The 22,735-nt window shown below is 54.7% G+C and overlaps 1 protein-coding gene across 1 annotated transcript; it reads left to right on the top strand.

Annotated features, from left to right (window-relative positions):
* Nucleotides 1-1,920: 1,920 nt before the first annotated feature.
* Nucleotides 1,921-21,743, top strand: MFNG (MFNG O-fucosylpeptide 3-beta-N-acetylglucosaminyltransferase). Its single transcript, XM_074983874.1, has 8 exons — nucleotides 1,921-2,910; nucleotides 9,598-9,646; nucleotides 10,601-10,703; nucleotides 10,986-11,139; nucleotides 18,681-18,766; nucleotides 19,839-20,004; nucleotides 20,619-20,704; nucleotides 21,113-21,743. Exons 1-8 carry the CDS (start codon nucleotides 2,461-2,463, stop codon nucleotides 21,177-21,179), a joined length of 1,161 nt encoding a protein of 386 aa, XP_074839975.1. The 5' UTR covers nucleotides 1,921-2,460; the 3' UTR covers nucleotides 21,180-21,743.
* Nucleotides 21,744-22,735: the final 992 nt, after the last annotated feature.

The following is a 22,735-nucleotide window of genomic DNA, read 5'->3' as shown; positions in this document are numbered from 1 at the left end:
GGGTTGTTGGGGGTTTCCAAGTCCCCCATTAGCTACAGCAGGGGTGGCCACCCAGTTAGAGGCGAAGAGCCAAAATAGCAGTGGATACAGTGCAAAGGGCCACGTATTATATATTTATTTTTGTCCATCGATCGATCGATCGATCAATAGCTGGATAACACTATATATAATACATGGCTCAATGCCCCACCTTGTCCAGAACCAGGAGCCCCAGCCCCCTGCTCTAATCCAATCCCCCTTCCCCAAATCCAGGCCCCTGGCTCTAACTCAGTGCCTTCCCCTCCCCCAGAGCCAGACACCCCCCAGCACCCTGAGACTCTAACTGAATGCCCACCCCCTCCCCCAGAACCAGACACCCCCCAGCACCCCCAGACTCTAACTGAATGCCCACCCCCTCCCCCAGAACCAGACACCCCCCAGCACCCTGAGACTCTAACTGAATGCCCACCCCCTCCCCCAGAACCAGACACCCCCCAGCACCCCCAGACTCTAACTGAATGCCCACCCCCTCCCCCGGAGCCAGGCACCCCCAGTTGCCCTACTCAAACTCGATGCCGGCAGCTCACCGAGCCGTGCCTGCACCCTTCTCCCCTCAAGCGGTAGGGCGCGTGCTCAGAGCAGCACATAACACTTCCCGCGCACAGGCCCAAGGAGGAGCTGCATTTAATTGCTCCAAGAGGTGCATGCAGCTTGAGCCCCGCAGGTCGCCCACCCCTGCGTTACAGCGCCCCCCTCGAGCAGTTTGCAAAACTTCCCTGCCATTGCTCAGGCGGGCTTAGCACCGCGGGTGCGAGTGTTAGCAGCTGGGGTGTGCCCAGCCAATTGTCAGCCTACACACTGTGTGAAAACAGTTGCTTTGAGCAGGGATAGCTGGCACAGTGTGCAACATACCTAAGCTGGATCCCCGGCTGGAGCTGAGCTATACGAAATGGCTGTAAACCTTCGGGCTGCTCTGAGTTATGCCCAACTATCCCTGGGCCCAAGGCACAGGTCCAACAGCTGAGGCTGTCTGAAGCGCAGGGATGCCTTACCCGTCCCTCTTTCTCCTGGAAAGGGTTCCCTATGCCGGGAGTGGCGGGGAGCCAGTTTATCTGGCTTTCCAGCAGCTGTGGGTCACTTTGCACAGGGCCATGCAGAACCTGATCCTGGAACTGGAGATGCCCTGGCAGCTGGGATGGGGAGCTGGGAAAGCCCCTTGCGGGGAACACATCCCTGGGTGGCTGCTGGGCTTGGACCAGAGACTGACTGGGGAGCAGCGTTCCTGTAAGCTGAGCAGTAGGGTGGCCTCCCAAGAGAGATTAAAATGCCACCCAGCTAGTTACCAGAGCACCTACAGCCACCCGCATGTGTTTCTCAGGTGGTGCACGTCCGCGCCAGCCTTGGTGCACATAACACAAATTATTCTGCCCAAGGACAGAAAAAAAAGGAGGGGGCGCTGCCGGGGAAGCAATGTGCCCCCGACTCCCCTGTGCCCAGGGCCTGTCCCAGCCAGCTTGGACCACCTGCAGTGGCTCCTACAGGCCACTGTGAGAGCCACGGGGGGTGGGGGGTGGGATGCTGCTGTGTGTGTGCCGATGTGGAGCGGCCGCAGCGTGGGGTGAACTCCCCAGGCCGCCTGGCTCAGTTGTGAGCTGCTCGGCTGGCGTGGGGGGCTCAGGACCGACGCACGCTCCCCTTGGATTGATGCTGTGAGACTCCCTCTGCCCAGTGCGGTCGAACTGAGCTCTTCCCAGGCCTGAGGCCAGGAGCAGCTCACAGGGCAGCAGCTGTGAACTGAGGCAGAGCCGGGCAGGACACCCCACCCCAGGCTGAGAAGCCCCGCCTCCCTTGTGTATCAGGAAGGGGTGGGCGGGGCCCGGTAACTAGCTAGAGGGAGTCAGCGAGAGCTGAACTGACAGAGCAGGTGGAAGGCAGCTGGCTTGCTCACTCCCGGACCCAGCTCTCCCCAGCCTCTTCCCTGCATCAGCCTCTAGCCAGGGACCTGCCCTGCTGCACCCTCTGATGCTGGGTCAGGCCCTTTGCCTCCAGCCCAGAAAGCAGAGTCCCTGTCCTGGATATTCCCTCATCACGCCGCCTGGAAACCTGGGACCTGCAGCCCCTTGCAGGGAATGAACACTCTTCCTGGACCTGTGATCTCTCACCCTGGCCAGGCCCTGCCCCGGTCCCTCAGCCTGTCAGCTAAGAGCCTGGGGGCTGGGTTAGTTCAGCTCTGGCTCTGTAATTTGCTGATCTTCTGGTGTCTACCTGTCACCTGTCCTCTGCCACCTAAAAGGTCAGGTCCTCCTGGCCCCTGAGTCTCTCTCCTGGAGGTGGCCACCGGCAGTTGTTGCTTTCAGCCTTGATGTTTGGCTCTCTTAATATTTCACACCATTTCCTTCTCCTCTCCCGTCACCTTCCATGGCCTTGCCCTAGCTGGGCCTCAGCGTCTCTGTCTTCTCTTTAGCTGCCCCTTTGGGAGGCATGGGGCCAGTGTGGGGCTCACAGATGCAGGGGCATGGAGGAAGAAGCTCCCTTTGCCTGCTGGGCTCCTCACCATGGTGCTGGAAGCTGGCAGCGATGCGTCGGCATCTCCTCCGCTGTCTCTCTGGGGCCGCTCTGTTCCTCATCACTATGGCTTTGCTCTCCATGCGGCACCGTGACATTCAGGAGGTGGCCCGCTACCAAGCGGTTGGTGATGGGACATCGGAGATCCCAGAGCGCCAGGCAAAAGTGTCCTCAGGGGGTATGTTGGGAGACAGCAGCAGGAGTCAGAAGCTGAAGGAGTCACCGGGCCCTTCCCAGGTGGGCTCTAGCATTCGGCGAGGCCTGGAGCTGGGAGAGGTTTTCATTGCTGTGAAGACAACCAGGAGGTTCCACCAGACCAGGCTGGAGCTGCTGCTGGACACTTGGATATCCAAGACAAACGAACAGGTGTGTATAGAGGTGGGAGTGGAGGGGTTCATTGCAGCGGCAGGCCTCCTGTGTGGGCATGTGGGGGCCAGGAGGGAGCTAATGTCTAGGGGGAGAGTAAGGAGCCATGGACTCATTACACTGAAGAAATAGTCAGGCTGAAGGGGGGTCAGAACAACGGCCTCCCTTAGCGCATCTCCTACATCGCGTCTAACCCTTTGACTCCACTGCGCAGAGACAGCGGCACGTCACTCTGGCTGGGCAGAGGGCTCTATTAACTGGATCTCTGCCAGCTTCAGGCTCAGGGGAGAGCCCTGCAGAGAGAGACCAGGGTTTCTCCTGGCTGCTCGCACGGGGCTGAACAGAGAAGTGGTATTGGTCAGGCACTGTCAGCCTCCTACCTAAACCTAGCCTCAAAGCGTGGCAATTCGCCCCCTTTAAATCCAGCAACGCCGGGGTGCACGCTGCACCTAGGTGACAGCCGTCCTCCCATCAGCTGCTGGGCTTCGAGCGTGCATAGAGCACGGACGGCCTCTCTGCCCGGCTCTTTCACCTTCAGAGGCCTGACTCAAAGGGCTGATCACCAGGGGAGTGACATGGTGAAGTTTCAGACAAGCTCCCTCCAGCCACACAACGTTTGTCTGCCTCGCAGCACCACATCCGGCTCAGGCAGCGTCTGTCCAGGAAGGAGTGCTAGGCCCTGGAGTGGCCAAGGATGCTAGAGAGGAGAACAAGGTGTGGGGTGTGTCTGAGCAGTGGGGAGAGACCGTGGTTAGTCCGGTAAGCTAAGCACCTCCCCGGGGGGGCAGAGGTGCTGTGTGGAGGAGCTGGAGTTTCTGGGGTCCAGGCTAGACCAGCAGGAGGGGTGCAGAGGGGGCACATGTGGGTGCCATGTCTCGGTGCGGTCGGTGCGTCGCTTGCTGGAACACCAAGTCCATTTGCCCCCGTTCTGGTGATGGTTCCTCATCCCCTCATTGTGTGTGTGTGGGGGCTGGGGGGAGCTGTTGTTTCTGTGTGTTGGTACTGGCGCCGGGATGGCTCTTCCCCCTTCTCTCAGCAGAGCCTTGAGAGTTTCACATCCTGGAGGGACAGCTGGCTTGGGGACACTCCTGTGACCCAGAAAGGACTAAATGATGGCTGGGGGAAAACACCCTCTGCTCCCTGGGACTGCCCCCACCGTGTGACTGGGAAAGCCCCCACCGAGCTGGTTGTAGATTCTAGGCACTTGGGTTATAGATCAGCTACCAGAGGCCAGGTTAGCAACTCGACTGCCTACCCTATTGCTAATCTCACCATCACTGAAGGGGTTCTGGGGGGTTCTTTGCCTGCTGCTTCTCTGCTTCGGGGTCCCCCATTTGCCTTCCATGCCGCAACCGCAGGTGGAGCCTAAGTCCCCTGTCCTGCAAGTGGCTTTGCTCAGACCCCCCCCACAGAAATCAGTGGGAGCTCACAGGTCTGCCATGCACAGCCAGTTGCAGAATCAGAACCTAAAGGAGGAGCCTGGCTTGTGTGTGTGTGTTGGAGGAGGCAGCAAAAAGGTGCCCTTGAGACAAAGCAGGGCATTCTGGGTGAGGGCAGTTTTCCCTTCCACGCGCTGGGCTGTAACTGTCTGGTGCTTTCCACTACCTAGTCAGTTGCGGTTTGTCAGAGGAAGCCACGTCCTATTTTGAACCCACTTCCTCTATGTGCATTAGCGCCTGAAATATCATGCTTCCCCTTCTCGACATGCATCTTAGAGCCCTCAGTGCTCTGCCTTCTACTCTCTATTGGCTCTTAGCAGGTTCCTTACTTGTTACTTCTTGGCATAGGCTTGTTACAAAGTGGGCTGGCTGCTGGCATACGGGTATCATGATTGTCACTGGCCTGGGTCTTTCTGGGTGTGTTTGCAAACCAGTTTTCCTACTTGAAATGTAACCAACACTTGTCCATTCTGGCCATGCCAAGAAATGAGGGGAAGTGGTGGGAGGGAGAAGATTCTCTAGAGCACCCCAAATTACCAGACCCTTTGTCTATGGATGTGGGAAATCCATGAAATTTGCAGATGTTACCAAGCTGAGACAGGTTGCAAACGCTTTGGGAGACAGGATCAGAATTCAAAAGGACCTTGACAAATTAGCCTGGATTCAAGAAGAGTGACGTCAACAAAGACAAGTGCGCAATATCTCACTTAGGAAAATAAAATCAAATGCACGACTACAAACTGGACGATAACTGGCTGTGGGGCAGCACTGATGGAAAAAAGCTGGGGGTGATCGTGCCTCACAACTGAATATGAGTCAACAAAGTGATGCAGTTGCAAAAAAGACGAATATCATTCTGGGGTGCATGAGCAGGAGGGTTGTATGTGAGACATGGGACGTAATTGTCCTGCTCTGCTCAATGCTGGTGAGACTTGAGCTGGAGTATTTTGTTCTGAGCTGGGTACCAAACTTTAGACAAAATGAGAACAAATTAGAGATAGGGTCCGGAGGAGAGTAACAGAAATGATAACAGGTTTAGAAAACTTGTCCTATGAGGGAAGGTTAAAGAAACTGGGCATATTTAGTCCTGGGAGAAAAAGAAAGCGGGGGTGGGGATGCTAGCAGTCTTCAAATGTGTTAAGGGCTGTTACAAAGAAGGGCAAGAATCAGTTGGTCTCCATGTCCCCAGAAAGTAGGTCAAGACACAACAGACAATCTGCAGCAAAGGAGATTTAGGTTAGATATAAAGAAAAAGTGACTAACACGAAGGGAAGTGAACCTTTGGAACCGGCTTGCAAGGCAGGTTGTGAAATCTCCATCACCAAAAGCTGTTACAAACTGGCTGAACAAACACCAGTCATGGCTATTCTCTATTTGTCTGGTCCTGCCTCAGCACAGGGGGTTGGATTTGATGACTTCTCAAGGTCCCATCCTGCCCTTTGCAAGCGGAGTTGGCTGGGATCAAAAAAGGGGTGTGAGTCTGAAAGAAAGTTTTCAGAAAAGCTGGCTGTTGAATTTTTGGTGCTGAAAACCTTTAGTTTTTCCTCCTTCCTTCTCCCCCTTTTTCTTATTGCACCAGAAGCAAAGGTAGTGGTTGAGGGGATGAAAGGAAAAATATAACACAAACATGTTAGTTTTTGTTGAAAAACAAAGCAGAATTGTTGCCAGATCTAACATGCTTTGCTTTTGAAAAACATTGAATTTTTCTACCCCCAGGAAAGTTTTGCACTATAAACATGAACCTGTCTGATTTGCAAGGGAGGAGGATCCCACTGAGGGCGGAGGAGACACCAAGACTCCCAGGGAGCACTCGGCAGCATTCATTCATCTCCATGACTCCCACGTTGGGGAGGGAAGCAAGTATCGTTAGGCTGGTGGGGACGTGATGGCAGAAAGGGCTGGGACATGGTGCCTGGCGTGGAGGGAGTTGAGATCAGAGCTCGGACTTGCTCTCAGTTTTACAGTTACTCCGCTAAACCCAGCTGCTGCTCATGATAACTGAGCTTCCCTGTCTTGTGGTCTGGGGTCATGCTGGCTGCTCAGCTACAGAGCCTCTTCCTATGCAGGTGGCCACCTGTATCTGTGTTATCAGTGCCAGACTGGTTGGCACTGCCATTGAGCTGAGAATCTGCTTGGGGTCCCAAGCAGACCAGCCTTGTTTCCTGGGGCCTTAATGGCCCTGTCGGGGTGACTTTTGTGGGAGTCAGGCAAACCTGTGAGCTTTATTATACATAACTGCAGGGCCTAGAGTTCGCAGCCAAGACCAGGCTTCAGTACGCTAGGTGCTGCACAGACACATTCCCTGTCTCCAAGAGCTGACAGCCTCAATAGACAAGCCAGACAAAGGATGGGAATGGGAAACTGAGTCCCAGTCTGGTGCCTTGTGCCGTCGGCTTTGCTGTCTGTTGTAAGGGCTGACGCTTTCACTCTGCTGATGGGTCTTTGCCAGGAAAAGAGCTAAGTTTAATCTCATGAGGGTGGACACTGACTGGCCTTGTCATTTTCACGTCCCCCAGCTTCCGGCCTGTTGCCTCAGTCCTGCCTGTCAGGTTGCTCACCTGCCGCATGGTGTTTAAGCCCTGGAGAGCGAGTTCTCTGAGGCTGGCTGGCCCTTGCGCCTGTCTGCACGGTGCCCAGCATGATGGGGCCCGGACAGGAGTCCTGACACACAGCTGCAATGCTGGCAGCCAGGGCTGGGCAGGCCCAAGGCTTGGCCCTTATCCTCTGGTTGAGGCTGGTGTCTATGCTCCAGGGGAGTTTGCTAGACAAGGCTCTGTGATAGCTGTCTGTTGCGCCTCAGAACCGAAGGACAGGCTTATAGCCAGTGCCCTCCACCTCCCTGCGCCACTGCGCAGTGGCGAGACCAGCAGAGGCCACTGCAAGCTGCACATGTTAGACAGGGCACTGAGAGCTGGGACCTGGAAACCCAGCCCCAGTCAGCAGCAGGGCCGACAGCCGCTGCTGGTCTTGGGGCAAGGCGGGAGAGGGGCCCAGCTCCTCGTCACAGGCGGGGCAGGGCCAAGGGCAGAAGGGGTGGAGCCTGTGGGAGTCAGTTCTTAGCGCCACCTGAACCGCGGTGCTGGCCCCGCAGCCACAGGGAGCAGCGGAGCAGCCGTGCACGGCACTGCAAAGGGGCCCAGATCTCCAGGCCCCTTTGAAGTCCTGGACTCCGGGGCAACAGCCCTTTCTTCCCCCGTGCCGGCGGGCCTGCCAATCACCATCTTCTCGGTGGGCGGCCCAGGGTAGTACGGAGCTGGGTTGAATTCTGGCTCTGTTGCGCCTGACCCTGATATTTGCCCAAACTGGTCCCGAAGACTTGGGGCAGGCTGTGGGAGCTGGGCTACTGCAGTCAGCCAGAGAGCCCAGAGGAACCTTCTCCTCCCCTCTGGCTGAGCTGGTAAAACTGGCCGGGAGCTGGTCTGGTCTGGAGGTCGCTGGCTGGGTGAGGCTGAGGGAGATGTGTGTGAGGCACCAGCAAACCCCCTCCAGGCACCCCACTCGACAGCCCGGTTACAATTGAAACCACCCAGGCCCCTCCTTTGTCCTGATGCTGTGCCTGGGAAAATCGAGGCACCCACCTTCGGTGGACACCCAACTGTAGGAAACACAAGCAGCCTAACCATGGGAATAAAATCCTCACACACGCCCATCTGCCACGGCCTCGTGCCTCATCGAATCGAGCTCCCTCACCTGCGCTGAAGGCGTCCCTGGAGGCAGCATTCCTCACAGCCCCTCTGGGGATCTCTCCCCCGGCATCTCTTCCTCCCTGCCCCCACCTGGCACACTCAGCACCCCCACTATACCTGCTCACTTCAGAGCCTGTCGCTGCCACGGATGGGCTACAGCCAGCCACCCTTCAGTGTGCCCTCTTCCCAGCCCTCCCAGTGATCACAGCCTGGCTTCCCTGCTTTGCCTTTCTGGCCCCTTTCCCTCCTGCCCGCTCTGCACCCATCTGCCTGATGGGGATGAAGCACCCGGGCTTGGAAGCGAAGGGGCGGGAGCTCCCTTGGCCCAGGGCCAGAGCTGTTTGCTGCCTGCCTGAATACTTTGTATTCTCCCCCCACCCCCCCAGGCTGGGCGCGGTGTTTAACCAGCCTGCGGCAGCTGGTGGGCAGATTGTTTAAGGCTTGTGTCTCTTTCTTTCAGTCCCTTTGGTTCCTTGAGAGCACTTTTTCCGCATGAAAGGAGCTTTTCTCAGCTGGCCGTGATCCCGCTGTGCCCCCCCAGGGGCGTGCGGGTCACAGAATGGCGACCGGCGAGCGGGGCAGACCCGAGGTGGACGAGGGGGGCTGGGAAGCTGCCGGGGGCTGGAGCTGCTATACACGCTAACAGCTGTTTCCCCTTAACCCCTGCTTCCTTTGACCACAAAGCTGCTGCTTTCATCTGCGGTTTGACATCATTCATACCCCAGGCTGGGCCTCGTGTCCCCTGGCTTGGCTTCGCGGGGCTGCCTGAGCTATCCGTTCACCAGGTGGCAGGCTCGTGGGGCTGGGGGTTGGAGAACACTGGGGAGGGGAGAGCCCAGACCCTCCAGGTAACAAAGTGAATCTTGTAATGCAGCCCTCAGAACAGGGCTCTCTCTTCAGCCCTGCCTGGCTGGAAGGGGAGGTGGTGGGAGATGGTGGTGATATGCCTCCCTGAAGCAAACGAAACTCCAGGGGCCAGGTCCTCAGCTGGTGTCCATCGGCATAGCCCCGTTAACTTCAGTGGAAATGCTGGGAATCCAAGCCCTGGACTCCTGGGTTCTCTGGCTGTCAGAGAGTCTTCCGAGTGCAAACTCCGGAGGGGTGGGGGGGCCCAGCCCTGTGCAGAGCTGACCTCCAGGCTTCCCTGCTCCTCTTGCAGAGGAGAGCCAGGGATCTGAGCCCTTCCTTCAGTATCCTGAATCAGAGGGAAGTCTCTCCCTGGCCTGAAGCTGAGGCAGGCTGGAGAAAGAGGTGGCTGCAGGCCCCACGTGTGCCCCTGGCAAACAGAGCTCAAAGAGGATTCATTATCCTCCAGCCACCCTTGCAGGAAAGGCAGAAGAGGCAGGTGAGCAATGAGCTGGGACCGCAGCTCCCAGCTCCCCCTGCCCAGACAGCAACACTCCAGGTTGCCCCACTTCAGCCTAGCAAGAGGCAGCCACAGGGTGTCAAAGGCACAGGCCGGAGCGGGGAGGCGGGAGGCCTAGTGAGAGCTTGCGAGGCCAGAAGTGCTGCCAGTCCCGGGCGGCAGAGTAACCTCCCCCTCTCCTCTCCTCTGTTCTCAGACCTACATCTTCACCGATGAAGAAGATGAAGCCCTGCAGAAGCGAATGGGTAACCCAGCCCCCTGCCCCCCAGCCCTGACTCTGGGCCCGGAGTGAGGGCGGGTTCTCCTCCCATGGCCCTGCTGGAGCCCTGCGAGAGGCTGGACTCCACAGAGCCTGGCAGGAGCCCCACTGACTCCCTCTGGGGAGCGGACTCAGCCCAGCGGAGTTCCCCTCTGAAAAGGGCGGCGGGGAGGCGGACCTGCCCTGTGAAAGGAGGGCGACAGGAGAGTGGCGGGAATGTGCCGGAAGACGCTGCGGGAGGCCAGCTCTCCTGGAGAGCAGCAGGGGGGTTGGACAACCCCTTCTGTCCCAGGCCCGCGTGGGAAGGAGGTGCTGTTGCTAGAGCTGGGAGCTGGGACTTGGAAGAACTCGGTTCAACAGGCTTCCTGTGCCGAACCACTTCCCCTCTGGCAGCTCCAGCAACGGGGAGGCAGTACTTCCTTGTGCCACAGCGCTGCTCTGACTGCCTATGGCCAGCTCCTCTAGCCCGCCCTCCTGAGAAGGTCATGAGCATCTGTGAGGCTCCCCCATGCCACGATGTTGCCAGCGCCTCACCAGATCAGCCACATAGGACCGGCGAAATGCCCCAGTAGTGATAAGAAAGCTCATCGCCGGTGGTGCCTTGCTTCGGTGGGGAGAGGTCCGAGCCAGGCTTCCCCTTTCCCCCAAGCAGACGGGATGGGGGCCCCTCCAGGGCAAGGCAGGTGTTCCTGAGGGGAGCAGCATGGGGGTTGCTGCATGAACAGGAAGATTGAACCCAGAGAGAAGGGTGGGGTGGGAACAGGCCAGTGAGACGTGGGGCCCTGCTTCTGAGCAGGGTGTGGATGTGAGAAGGCCAGGACAGAATTAACACTGTGATTGATCCTGCTCTTGCTCTGACCAGCGGTGTTTCCTGCCTGCTGGGCTGAGACTGAGTGAAGTGGGAGTTCATTGCCCAGCAGCCCTGTCTTTTTCCTCTCAGGTGACCATGTGATATTCACAAACTGCTCCTCAGAGCATAGCCACCCAGCCCTCTCCTGCAAGATGGCTGCTGAGTTCGATGCGTTCTTGGCCAGCGGCCTGAGGTGAGCACTGAGGGGTGTGAAGGAGCCTGGGAGGGAATGTCCTGGCCCAGAATGGGAAGCTGTCGCTGCCAGCTGGTGACCGCTTGTGTGACTGACTGGGAGGCTGTGAGTGGCGTTCCAGTGGGAAGGGTGAAGAAGGGTCTAGTTCGCAGAGGTGCTGATTCAAGCCCATCGGCGGCTGGTTGTACATGACCTCAAAAAATAAGGGCCAAGACATGAGGCTGAGTCAGCAGCAGCTTCCTGACCTAACCTGCTCTTGTCTGTCTTCCTGCCTGTGGCCAGCTGGTTTTGCCATGTGGATGATGACAACTACCTGAACCCACAGGCCCTCTTGAAGCTCTTGTCTTCCTACTCTCCAGCCCAGGAGGTTTACATTGGGAAGCCCAGCTTGAACCGGCCTATCCAAGCCTCTGAAACGATGCCCAACAATCGGACAGTAAGTCCTGCTCCATGGCAACGGGGCCAAGCATCTGACCGGCTCCCTGGGGATTCTGAAGGGAGCTAGTGGTTCTTGAACCCGTGTCTTGTCACACACCCCAAACAGGCCTGGTCTCCACCAGACCCAATCTGGTCCTATGCAACCTGTGACTGAGGTCCCCTGGGGGCTGTGCTCAGACTGTTCAGTTACGGCAAACTGTAAAGAATGGGCAGACAGTCCCCCAAACTGGTGGTTATTCCAGTACTTAGATCCATCAAGAGAGGAACAAAAAAGCTTCTGTAATACCTTGCTGCCGGGACGTGTGGGCGGACAATAAAGGGTCCGTGGGCTGGACGCGGTTTGCTGGAGCTAGCCCTGGCAGGCCACCAGATGCTTTACTTACCTGCGCTTCCACAGGTATGGCCGCTCGCAGTGCCCATTGGCCACCGTTCACTGTTCCTAGCCAATGAGAGCTGCAGGAAGCTGTGACCCAGCCCACACTGTCCCCGCAGCTCCTATTGGCTGGGAATGGCCAACTGGAGCCAACGGAATCTGTGAGTGGCTGCACCTGCAGAAGCACAAGTAAATGAAGCATTTGGTGGCCTGCCGGGGGTAATGCTGCTGAACCACATCTGGCTCCTTATTGGGTACCCGAAAGCAAAAAACAATTCCCTTAAAGCAATCCAGTCTTTGGGCTCCACCTAGACAGCCAAGATGGCTATGATGAGGATTATTGGAGATCTTGTTCATTGTCTGAAAAAGTTCTACCAATCCGCAAGGACTACACCCATTGCTACCATGTTAATGAATATTTTAGGTTTCACCCAAATATAGGCTTGTGGCCAACTCTTATTAACCGCACTGACATTTTCTTAAAGAAGAAAAGAGAGCGAGAGAGAGCGTTGGTTACAAGATCAATACACACAGAGACATGAATAAAGTCCTTAGGTCAGTGCTATAACAGAGGTGGCCTCAGAAGAGTAGCTGTGTTAGAGCGTCACCAATAACAAGCAGTCCTGTAGCACCTTAAAGACAAGCACATTTATTAGGTGATGAGCTTTTGTGGGTTAGGACCCACGTCCTCAGATGACTGAACTCTTCAATATTCCTCTTCAATGATCTGAGGAAGTGGGTCTTATTAATGGAAGCTCATGACCGAATACATTTGCTAGTCTCTAAGGCGCTACGTGACTGCTTGTTATAGTAGAGATGGTGAGCTCTAGAACTGCAAGGGGTTATTTCAGCTGGGTTACTGAGCTCTAGGCCACACAGCGGCTGAGACACTGGCAGGATGGGGTGCAGCACCGCAGCTGAGAGTTTGGGTGTGGGGCCAGCAGCCATGACTACATGGCAACTGGGACCCAAAGGGTGGGGGCGGGGCAGCACCTGGGATCCAGGGGATGGGGAGGAGGCAAGTCTGGCATGGTAGCCAGAATCTTGGGCATGGGTCTGGCAGCTGGGTCCTGGATGGAGCCCTGGTTAAAGCCTCCGGGTGCGATAGGGTTGGTAAGGTTGCAGTAAGGCTGATGGTGCTCAGAATACTCAGAGCACAAACCCTGCCTTCCCCCCCACTTCCTCCCACCTGCTATGGCTCTGGGAGGGCGTTTGTGTGCAAGAGAGAGTTTTGGGGGCAGGCTGTGGAACAGCGTTTGGGTGCTGGGTGCAGGCACTGGGCTGGGTCCGGGAGGCAGGGCAGGCTCTGGGAGGGATTTTGAAGGCTGTGGGGAGAGAGTGAGGGTGTGAGCTCTGAGAGGGGAAGGAACACAGGAGGGGATGCAGGGATGGGGTTGCGGGGTTACTAAGCCAGGAGTGGTGGGGGGGAACCATGGGCTTTCCCCATACTGCTGGCTGCAGGCACTGCCCCAGCAGCTCCCATTGTCCTCAGTTGCACTCAGGATGGGGGCCTGCATGGAGGCACCCTCCCAATCCCGTGCTGGCAGAGCAGGCAGGAGGCCACTCTAGCTCTGCTGCACTGACAGTGGCGGTAGTGGGGCTCCTGGGCTGTCTTAAATGACCCGGGCGTGGCAGGCCAGCCAGCGGGCACACTGAGCTGGGGGAGGGAGCACACAGGAGTGGCAGACAGCACTGGGACTTTGCTGGAGCACGGCCCTGGGCCAGGAGTATCTCTGGAGCTCAGGCACCATGGGCCCATGTAACTCACCACCCTTGCCCTTTGCACCTCTACTTCCCATGCCTACGGTTCCTGCAGAGCCTCTTGGCTGCCTGCAGTTCTCAGGAGGACTATAGTGTCTATGAAATACCCTCCTGTTTTCTAAACGTCACCAGTAATTTGCCTCTGTCTGCACGGAGAAGGTCAGCTCCCTGACTACAGCACTGGGCAATACAGTATGGGAAGGAGAGGGACAGCCCTCGGTGGGGAAAGAACTGGTCGAGAGCTGTTTAGAAAGCTAGACACACACAGATCCATGGGTCTGGATTTAATGCACCCAAGGGTACACAGGGACTTGGCAGATGTCATTGCAGAGCCTTTCGCCATTATCTTTGAAAACTTGTGGAGACTGGGAGAGGTCCTGGATGATTGGAAAGAGGCAAATGTAATGCCCATCTTTAAAGAAGGAAAGGAGGACCATCCAGGGAACTACAGAGTGGTGAGCCCTACCTCAATCCCTGGGAAAATAATGGTGGGGATCCTCAATGAATCCATTTTGAAGCATTTGGAAGAGGGGAAAGTGATCATGAGTGATCAGCAAGGGCAAGTCATGCCTGACCAATCTGATTAGCTTCTGTGCTGAGGTAACTGGCTCTGTGGACATGGGGAAGTCAATGGATGTGATACACTTTGACTTTAGCAAAGCTTTTGATACAGTCTTCCACAATTTTCTTGCCCATAAGTTAAGGAAGTATTTATTGGATCCGTGGACTGTAAGGTGGATAGAAAGCTGGCTAGATGTTTGGGCCCAACAGGTAGTGATCAATGACTCATTGTCTGGTTGGCGGTTTGTTTCAAGCGGAGTGCCCCAAGGATTGTTTCTAGGGCTGGTGTTGTTCAACATCTTTATTAATGACCTAGATGAGGGGATGGATTGCACCCTCAGCAAATTTGTGGGTGACACTAAGCTAGGGGGACGAGTAGATATGTTGGAGGGTCGCGATAGGGTCCAGAGTGACCGGGGTATATAGGAGGATTGGGTCAAAGGTAATCTAATGAGGTTCAACAAGGACAAGTCCAAAGTCCTGCCCTTGGGACAGAAGAATCCCAACCACTGTTACAACCTGAGGACCAACTGCCTAAGCAGCAGTGCAGCAGCAAAGGACCTGGGAATTACAGTAGATGAGAGGCTGGATATGAGTCAAGAGTGTGCCCTCGTAGCCAAGAAGGCTAACAGCATAGTGGGGTGCATTAGGAGGAGCATTTCCTGCAGATCTAGGGAAGTAGTTATTCCCCTCTATTTGGCACTGGTGAGGCCACATCTGGAGTGTTGCATCCAGTTCTGGGCACCCCTGTACAGAAAGGATGTGGATGCATCGGAGGGGGTTCAGCAGAAGGCAATGAAGATGACTGGGGGCTGGAACACATGACTTCTGAGGAAAGGCTGAGAGATTTGGGCTTATTTAGTTTGCAGAAGAGAAGACCGAGGGGTGATTTGGCAGCAGCCTTCAGCTTCCTGAAGGGGGGGCTCTAAAGAGGATGGAGAGTGGCTGTTCTCAGTAGTGGGGGATGGCAGAACAAGGAGTAATGATCTCAAGTTATGATGTGGGAGGTGTAGGGTGGATGTTAGGAAAAACTACTTCACCAGGAGGGTGGTGAAGCACTGGAATGTGTTACCGAGAGAGATCGTGGAATCTCCATCCCTGGAGGTTTTAAGTCCTGGCTTGACAAAGTCCTGGCTGGGATGATTTACTTGGAGTTGATCCTGCTTTAGGCAGGGAACTGGACTTGATGACCTCCTGAGGTCCGTTCCAGCCCTAGGATTCTATGATTCTATGAATATGGGATGAACATAAGACAGTTGCCCATCTCCCAGTACTTGCAGGTGATTTGCTGTATACTTCCACAGAAACCAAGAAGTCACCTATTTCAGGACAAGCCCAACAAGGAAAATTATAGACTGCCACTGGTTATCACCTACAGGCCCCAGCTTAAACCCCTCTAGCATACCATTGGCAATCTACAACCTATCCTGGAAAACAATCCCTCACTCTCACAGACCTTGGGAGACAGACCAGTCCTTACCTAAAGACAACCCCCCCAACCTGAAGCAAATACTCATATACAGCCACACAACACAGCACGGAAACACATACCCAGGAACCTATCCCTGCAACAAACCCTTTTGCCAACTGTGTCCACGTATCTATACAAGTGACACCATCACTGCACTTAGCCATGTTAGCCACACCATCAGGGGCTCATACACCCGCACATCCACTGATGTTATATGTGCCATCACGTGCCAGCAAAGCCCCTCTCCCATGTACAGTGCACAAAAGGATAAATGGGTGCAAATCAGACATCAAGAAGGGGAACATATATAAACCTGTAGGGGAACACTTTCATCTCCTTGGTCATTCAGGAAAGGATTTAAAAGCAGACATCTTTCTACAAAACAACGTTCAAAACTCGATTGCAAAGCGGATTTGGAGCTCATTTGCAAACTGCAAACTATACAATTAAGCCTCAGTAAGGATCTAAATTGGTTAACACTCTGCAGAGTCAACTTCCCCTGGCTGGATATCTATCTCTCCCCATCAGCTACGTTGGGTGGCCACAATCACCCTGACTGATTGCCCTATGTGAAGTAGAGGGGGATATGTGTGTTTATACGTGTGTGGCTCACAGAGGGTGTGGGGCTCTTGCTGAGGTAGCCAAGGCGAACAGGTGATACCCCTGTACTGCACACAAAGGGGGAGGTGGAGCCTGAGGGTTTTGAATTGGAACTGGGAGCTGGAAAGCAGTTGCTCTGGGGTGGGGGGGGGGGGCGGGGAGAGAGAGAGAGAGAGAGGAGGGGCAAGGCCCCTGCTCGGGGGACCCCTCGGGGCCTCCTCTGCCCAAAATGGATTGGACTGGCTGTCTCTGATTGCTGTACTAACACCGCTGTACAATGACACTTTGTCCCTGTTGGCTAATAATACCTCTGCTCTCCTGGTGAGCGAGAGTCACTCCTGCCTGCGGATGGGCTGCAGAGGTTGGGGACCCCTGAATCCCGCTACACCCTAATTTACAATGGATAGTAACTTCTTTCTTTTGCAGTCATTTTCTTACATATATACCTGCCTTTGTATTTCCACTCGAATCCATTGGATTAAGGTTACCGTATTTGACCTTTCAAAAGAAAGAACATACCTACCCACTCTATCCATTCTACCTACTCACGCTGTACTAATGTACATATATACTGTAACATGTTCATACCAGGTGAGTGGGTAGATACTGATACAGATCAACTCCCTCTCAGGAGTGCCTTGTTTTATATGATGAATAGTAAAAAAGCGGTAGCCATGTTAGTCTGTAGCCTAACATTTCCAGCACAGCACTACCTCCAGACCTGAAAAAGTGGGTCTGCCTCATGAAAGGTCAGTCCCTAATAAATTATTTTGTTAGTCTTTAAAGTGCTACAGGCCTGCTGGTTTGTTTTCTTTTTGTATGGTAACACTACATTGGGAGAAGTGAGTTTCACCCAAAAAGCTTATACCCTGGTACCGCTGTAATAGTCCCTAATATAATGTAGCACTTAATAGACTAACAAAATCATTTATCAGGTGCTGACACTTTGTGGGGCCGACCCACTCCTTCAGATCATAGCCTCACCAGAACAGACTCAGTATCTAAAGCACAGAGGTCCAAAACTTGTAATCAAGGTTGACAAATTAGAAAAATTGTTATCAAAGTTGGCAATTTTTCTGATTTGTCAACCTTGCTAAGAATTTTTGGACCTCTGTGCTTTATATATTGCGTCTGTACTGGTAATGCTACAAGTCTGAAGAAGTGGGTCTGTCCCACGAAAGCTCATCACCTAATACATTATTTTGTTAATCTCTGAAGTGCCACGGGACTGCTGTTTTGTTTTGGTAGAATACAGACTAACAGGGCTACCTCTCTGCTGCTGATTTTTGTTGTCGTTTTTACAGATATAGACTATCTGGCTATGCCTCTGAGACGACATTCACACTTCATTTACATGTTAATATCTCCTTTTGATCTTTGCATTAACAGAATGCAGGGCTAGACAGGAACTGCTTGGTTACATTGTTAACCTCTAACTATATACAGTAAACACAAAAAAAACCCAACCAACACAAACTTTAATCTACTCACAGAGGTAGCCGTGTTAGTCTGTATCTTTGAGAACAACAAGAAGTCCTGTGGCACCTTATAGACTAACAGATATTTTGGAGCATCAGCTTTCATGGGCAAAGAAGTGTTTTTTCCTCTTTTGATAAGTACTGTTGATACTGGGCCATTTCCACCTTGCTGAATAGACCTTGTCAGCTCTGGCCCTCCCTCTTACTGGGACCTCACTCTTTAAATACCCCTCTGAAACCACCACCCCCCTCACTCATGCATCTGCTGAAGTGGGTCTTTGCCCACGAAAGCTCATGCTCCAAAATATCTGTTAGTCTATAAGGTGCCACAGGACCTCTTGTTGTTCATTAATCTGCTCCTGTCTCAAAAGGTTGCATCTGGGTCAGGTGCTTAACTCTTTCTTGCCCTATGCCAGAATAAAACCGCAGTCATGTAGCACTTTAAAGACTAACAAAATGATTGATTAGGTGATGCACTTTCGTGGGACAGTCTGCCCCACAAAAGCTCAGCACCTAAAAAATCAATTTGCTTGCACACGAGGGTGTGTGAGAGAGGTTGCACTGCGTGTGGGCCTACCCATCTGCGAGAGTGCAAGAGCAGGCAGGGGAGGGCAAATACTTGTAGCCCCTAGAGCAGAGGTGAGCAAACTTTTTGTGTCGGGCCCCACTTTTTGTGCCTGCTATTAGCAGGGTCCCTTGACCGTCTGCCCCACGAAAGCTCATCACCTAATAAACCATTCTGTTAGTCTTTAAAGTGCTACACGACTGCTAGTTTGTTTTGTTAGAATACAGACTCACACAGCTGCCTCTCTGTTCCTGTTCAACATGCACCGCCCTGGGCCAGACAGCCACAACAGCATGTGCCGCCCAGGCCTGGAGAGAGAGGCAGTCTCACAGATGGTGCTCCTCAAGGGGAACCCTGTCTGCTGAGAGATTCAGCCCATCCAGCTCGACTAAAGTCACTTTTGCCACAGAGAGGCCACTCCTTCCCTGAGTGAGAGGGGAATTCCACCTCCTTGTTCAGCAAATGTGCCCTCCTCTCTGCCACAAGGGCCCTTCTTTGCTACTGGGCCAAAACAATTCTGGCCCCAGGGTGGTAGAGCAGCTGTCCTGCGTGTCTGACCAGCTGGTGCGGTGAAGGCCTGCTCCCCTCCATGCCACCCTGTGCGGTGCTGCAGGTGGATTATACCCGGTCAGTGTGTGTCTAAAGGCCAGCACTTTGGTGCTGAAACCTGCAAGGACAGGAGTAGTGGCAGTGGTGAGCCCTTTCCTTTTCTCTGCCTTTCTCTCCCCAGAGGTCTGTGCGCTTCTGGTTCGCTACGGGAGGGGCAGGATTTTGCATCAGCCGCAGCCTAGCCACCAAGATGGCGCCTTGGGCCAGGTGAGGCGGGAAGTCAGCAGACGTGTGAGCATGCGTGCCTCAGGAATCCCGAGAAATGTCATGGAAGATCATGCATAGACTGGGAGGGGGGGGGTGTGAATGGATGCTTGCACACGAGGGTGTGTGAGAGAGGGCACAGTGTGGGTGGGCCTACCCATCTGCGAGCATGCAAGGGCAGGCAGGGGAGGGCAAGTACTTGTAGCCCCTAGATCACGGGTGAGCAAACTTTTTGTGTCGGGCCCCCACTTTTTGTGCCTGCAACCTGCCTGACGTCATCCAGACTGATGGAAATTCCAGCTATGTTCATATGAAACCAACCAACCACCCAATCAGCACGTGGAAGACAATAAGTCTGAAGAAGGTAAAATCTTTATTAATCAGTATGTAAATGTGAACACGCGCACATAAAGGCTATGTCTACACTAGCACAAATCTTTGAAATGGCCGTGCAAATGGCCATTTCGAAGATTACTAATGAGGCGCTGAAATGCATATTCAGTGCCTCATTAGCATGCCGCCGGCCACGGCTCTTCGAAATTGCCGTGTTTCGCTCCCGTGTGGCTTGTCCAGACGGGGGCCCTTTTCGAAAGGAACCCGCCAGCTTTGAAATCCCCTAATTCCTATGTGCTGATTTGCATGGCCGGTCCAAAGATTTGTACTAGTGTAGACACGGCCATAAGCAGTAACAGATTTCACTATTTTAATGAGGTGGATGAGCCTGAGCCCCAGCAGGCAATCGTGCTGCATCCCACTAGTGAAATTTCTCCCCGCTGTGGCAGCCCACCCCCCACTCTGCGCACCCCTGCCCTCGAGGCCCCATCTATGCAGGGCTCTGCCTGCACACAGCGCTGAGCTGACATGTGCATAGTTATCAGTTTGTAAATTCTTGCAGTGCAGACAGAGAACCAGCCAGCCCCCCCATCTCTTTGCAACCCCAGCTACAGAACTCTCGGAGGTCAGTGGAGCTGCCCAAGGGGTGATTCTGGCTCTGACTCTCTCCTCCTGCTCCAAGACCGGGAACCCACTGGGTGCCTGTATCCCCCCCCGATCAGTGCAGCCCCTTCTCTTCCAGCGGCAGTCACTTCCTGCACACCTCAGAGCGCATCCGCCTCCCGGACGACTGCACTGTGGGCTACATCGTGGAATGCAAACTGGGCCGGCGTCTGCTCCCCAACACTCTCTTCCACTCTCACCTGGAGAACCTGCAGCTGGTGCCCCGCCCCCGGCTGACACAGCAGGTGAATGGAAGAGGTGGTCAGAAGGAGATGTGGCAGGAGAGGTTTGGAGGCGGGGGAAGGAAGAAGGGAGGGGCGAGTGGGCAATGGCTCACTTCACTCCGGTAGTAACGGTGATCCTGATTGAATCAGCCACACATTATTTCAATGAGATTTTCCTGACAAATGCATCCCTTGGCGCTTCTCTGCAATGATGGGCGAAGGATGAAATGGCAATTAACTAGCCAGCAAAAGTGCTGCCAGTCAAAGAGTAGGGGGAGGGCCCTCCACGCCACAGCGGCAGCAACCGGAGAAGTGGTTTATGGCACCCGTGGGGCCCATGCAATATAGCCCTGCCAGGGGAGAAGCGTAGGAGAGATGGGAGCTGGAGATGTGGAGGGAATGGAGGTGGGGGGTGGTGGTGGGGGCAGATGAACACCTGCACCCTGGCCCTGCATAGGCAGAGGGATGAGGCTGTGGGGATAGGGGCATGGGAAGCAAAGCTTGTGGAGTGGCTTTCAGCTGGGGGATGATGGGAATGTCCGTAGCGCAGGCGTGTAAAGCTGAGAGCTGTCCCAGCCGCCTGCCTCTTTGCTTCCTAACCTCCTGCTTCCCTGTCTCCTGGTCTTTCCCTGCAGGTCACCCTCAGCTACGGCGTCTTTGAGAAGAAACTCAACACTGTTGAGCTGTCTGGCCCCTTCTCCCAGAAGGATGACCCGTCCAGGTGGGGCCCGGAGGTTCTGGCTCTGTCTGACGGCTCCCAGAGCTTCCTAGGAAAGTAGGGATGGAATAGTGGGGGGGGAGGCGCTGCTCGGGTCTGAGGTGTGTCAGCAGAGCTGTGTAGTTGGGGCTGGAATCCTACCTGACCCACTGTTCTCAGTGGCCTTCACTTTGGCCCTGGCAGGAGCTGGGCCCGTGTTGCTGCTGATGGGGTCTGGACCCGGGGCTCACCTCTAAGCGTCCCCACATCCTAGTGAAGTTTAGGAGTCCGGAGGCGTCTGGCTAGAGCACTAGCCGCAATGCAGAGTGAGAGCAGCTGGTGTGGGATGGGGCACCGGGGAGCTGTGCGCCTTCCGCTCTGCTTCTTTCTGCAGCGACGGCGCACGCCTAACCTTCCTCCTCTCTCCTGCAGGTTCCGATCCCTGCACTGCCTTCTCTACCCAGACACTGCCTGGTGCCCGCAGCCTGTCGGCTGGTGACAGATACGCTCCCACCCCAAGGAGCCAGCTCAGGCTGGCAACCTTCAGGTTGCGTCATGTGGGAGCACTCAGGGAGCCCTGGCTGCCCCCTCTCCCCTGCTCGGGGGCCGCACCCTGCAGCTAGTGACAGCTTTGTGGGTCAGTGCTTGCTGAGCCGGCTGCGGGGTGCCCAGGTGGCAATGTGGAAGAAGGCCAATGGTGCACATTCGAATGCAGCCCAGCTTCCCACGGGCTCTGGGACACTCGTGGAGAATGAGGATGGGAGCAGCGTGGTTCCCCAATCTTAGAGAGGCCGTGTGGGAGGCAGCCCTCAGCCTCTATTCACACAGCAAGACTCTGGCCCCAGCAGCTGGCTGTGCAGGAGTAGATGGAGACCAGGTGCCCCCTGGTGCCTGGCTGGAGCGTGCCTCAACACATCTTGAGCCACACTGAGCATGGGACCCAGTCCGAATGGAGCACCGCCCGCCAGTGCTTCAGTCTCTGCGGGGCAGAGTCCTTCCCTTTTTGCCCCCAAGCCCTTTCTCCCTGGCTACATCTACACTAGCATTCCTCTTTCGAAAGAGGCATGCAAATGAGGGAAACTGAAAATGCAAACGAGGTGCAGATTTACATATGTGGTGCCTCATTTGCATGTTCTTCTTTCGAAAGAAGAAAAGCAGTGTAGACGCAGCTCTTTTGAAAATAAGCCCCATCTTCGAAAGAACCCTGCTTCCTATTTTGTTTCACGAAGAAGCGTTCGTCCGAAGATGGGATTACTTTCAAAAGAGCTGCGTCCACGCTGCTTTTCTTCTTTCGAAAGAAGAATTAGCAAATGAAGAGCCAGATATGTAAATCTGTGACTCATTTGCATTTTCAATTTCTCTCATTTGCATGCCCCTCTTGAAAGAGGAATGCTAGTGTAGACACAGCCCTTGTGTCTAGGCTGGACTAGAGCCTTTCCTGGCCCCCATTTGTCCAGCCTCTGCTGGGCAGGACTCCTCCCGCCCTAGCCTCCTTGCTAAGCCTCTGCTTAGATAGTTTGGCTGCCCTGTCAAGTCAGAAACTCAAGTCTTTGATGAGCCATTTAAATAAACTGGGATTGTGATCACCTCTTTCTGCTAGCTCAGCCCCAGAAAAGCACTGCACCAGGCCAGGCTGGGAGAGGGAGGCGGGAAAGGAGCAGACAGGCCAGGTTTTTCCAGAACTCTGCCATCAGATGGCTGGTGGAGGCATGTGTGCTTTGTACATCAGTCAAGTGGGACGATGTCTGTCTCTCCCTGAGCACACTTGCTTTTCTCTTCTCCACTGGGGATTGGGATAATCCTTCTCTTTTATAGTCTGGCCTTTGAGGTGAGACACCAACCCCTGCCTCACGGGAAGGGACGTGAGAGGAGAGACTGGAAGAAGGGTTTGGAGGGGGAGAAAGGGAGAGGGAGGACGAAGACGGGAAGAGGAGGAGGATGTGGAGAAGAGGCCCACAGGAGCATAAAGGAGATTGTGGAATTAAGAGCCATGCCAGAGAACCCTAATTCATTCTGGAGTGAAAATGGACAGGCAAATAGCTTATTACCCCTGTA

The sequence above is a fragment of the Carettochelys insculpta genome, chromosome 1 (assembly GCF_033958435.1).
Source record: "Carettochelys insculpta isolate YL-2023 chromosome 1, ASM3395843v1, whole genome shotgun sequence".
Lineage (NCBI taxonomy): Eukaryota > Metazoa > Chordata > Testudines > Carettochelyidae > Carettochelys > Carettochelys insculpta.
The sequence above is the reverse complement of the archived record's forward strand: the minus strand, read 5'-3'. Positions and strand labels throughout refer to the sequence as shown.

Coding starts and splice junctions, on each gene's coding strand:
- MFNG (XM_074983874.1), top strand. CDS start 2,461: ATGGGGCCAGTGTGGGGCTCACAGATGCAGGGGCATGGAGGAAGAAGC. Junction 10,704..10,985: donor TTCTTGGCCAGCGGCCTGAG/GTGAGCACTGAG, acceptor GCCTGTGGCCAG/CTGGTTTTGCCATGTGGATG. Junction 20,005..20,618: donor GCCCCCGGCTGACACAGCAG/GTGAATGGAAGA, acceptor CTTTCCCTGCAG/GTCACCCTCAGCTACGGCGT.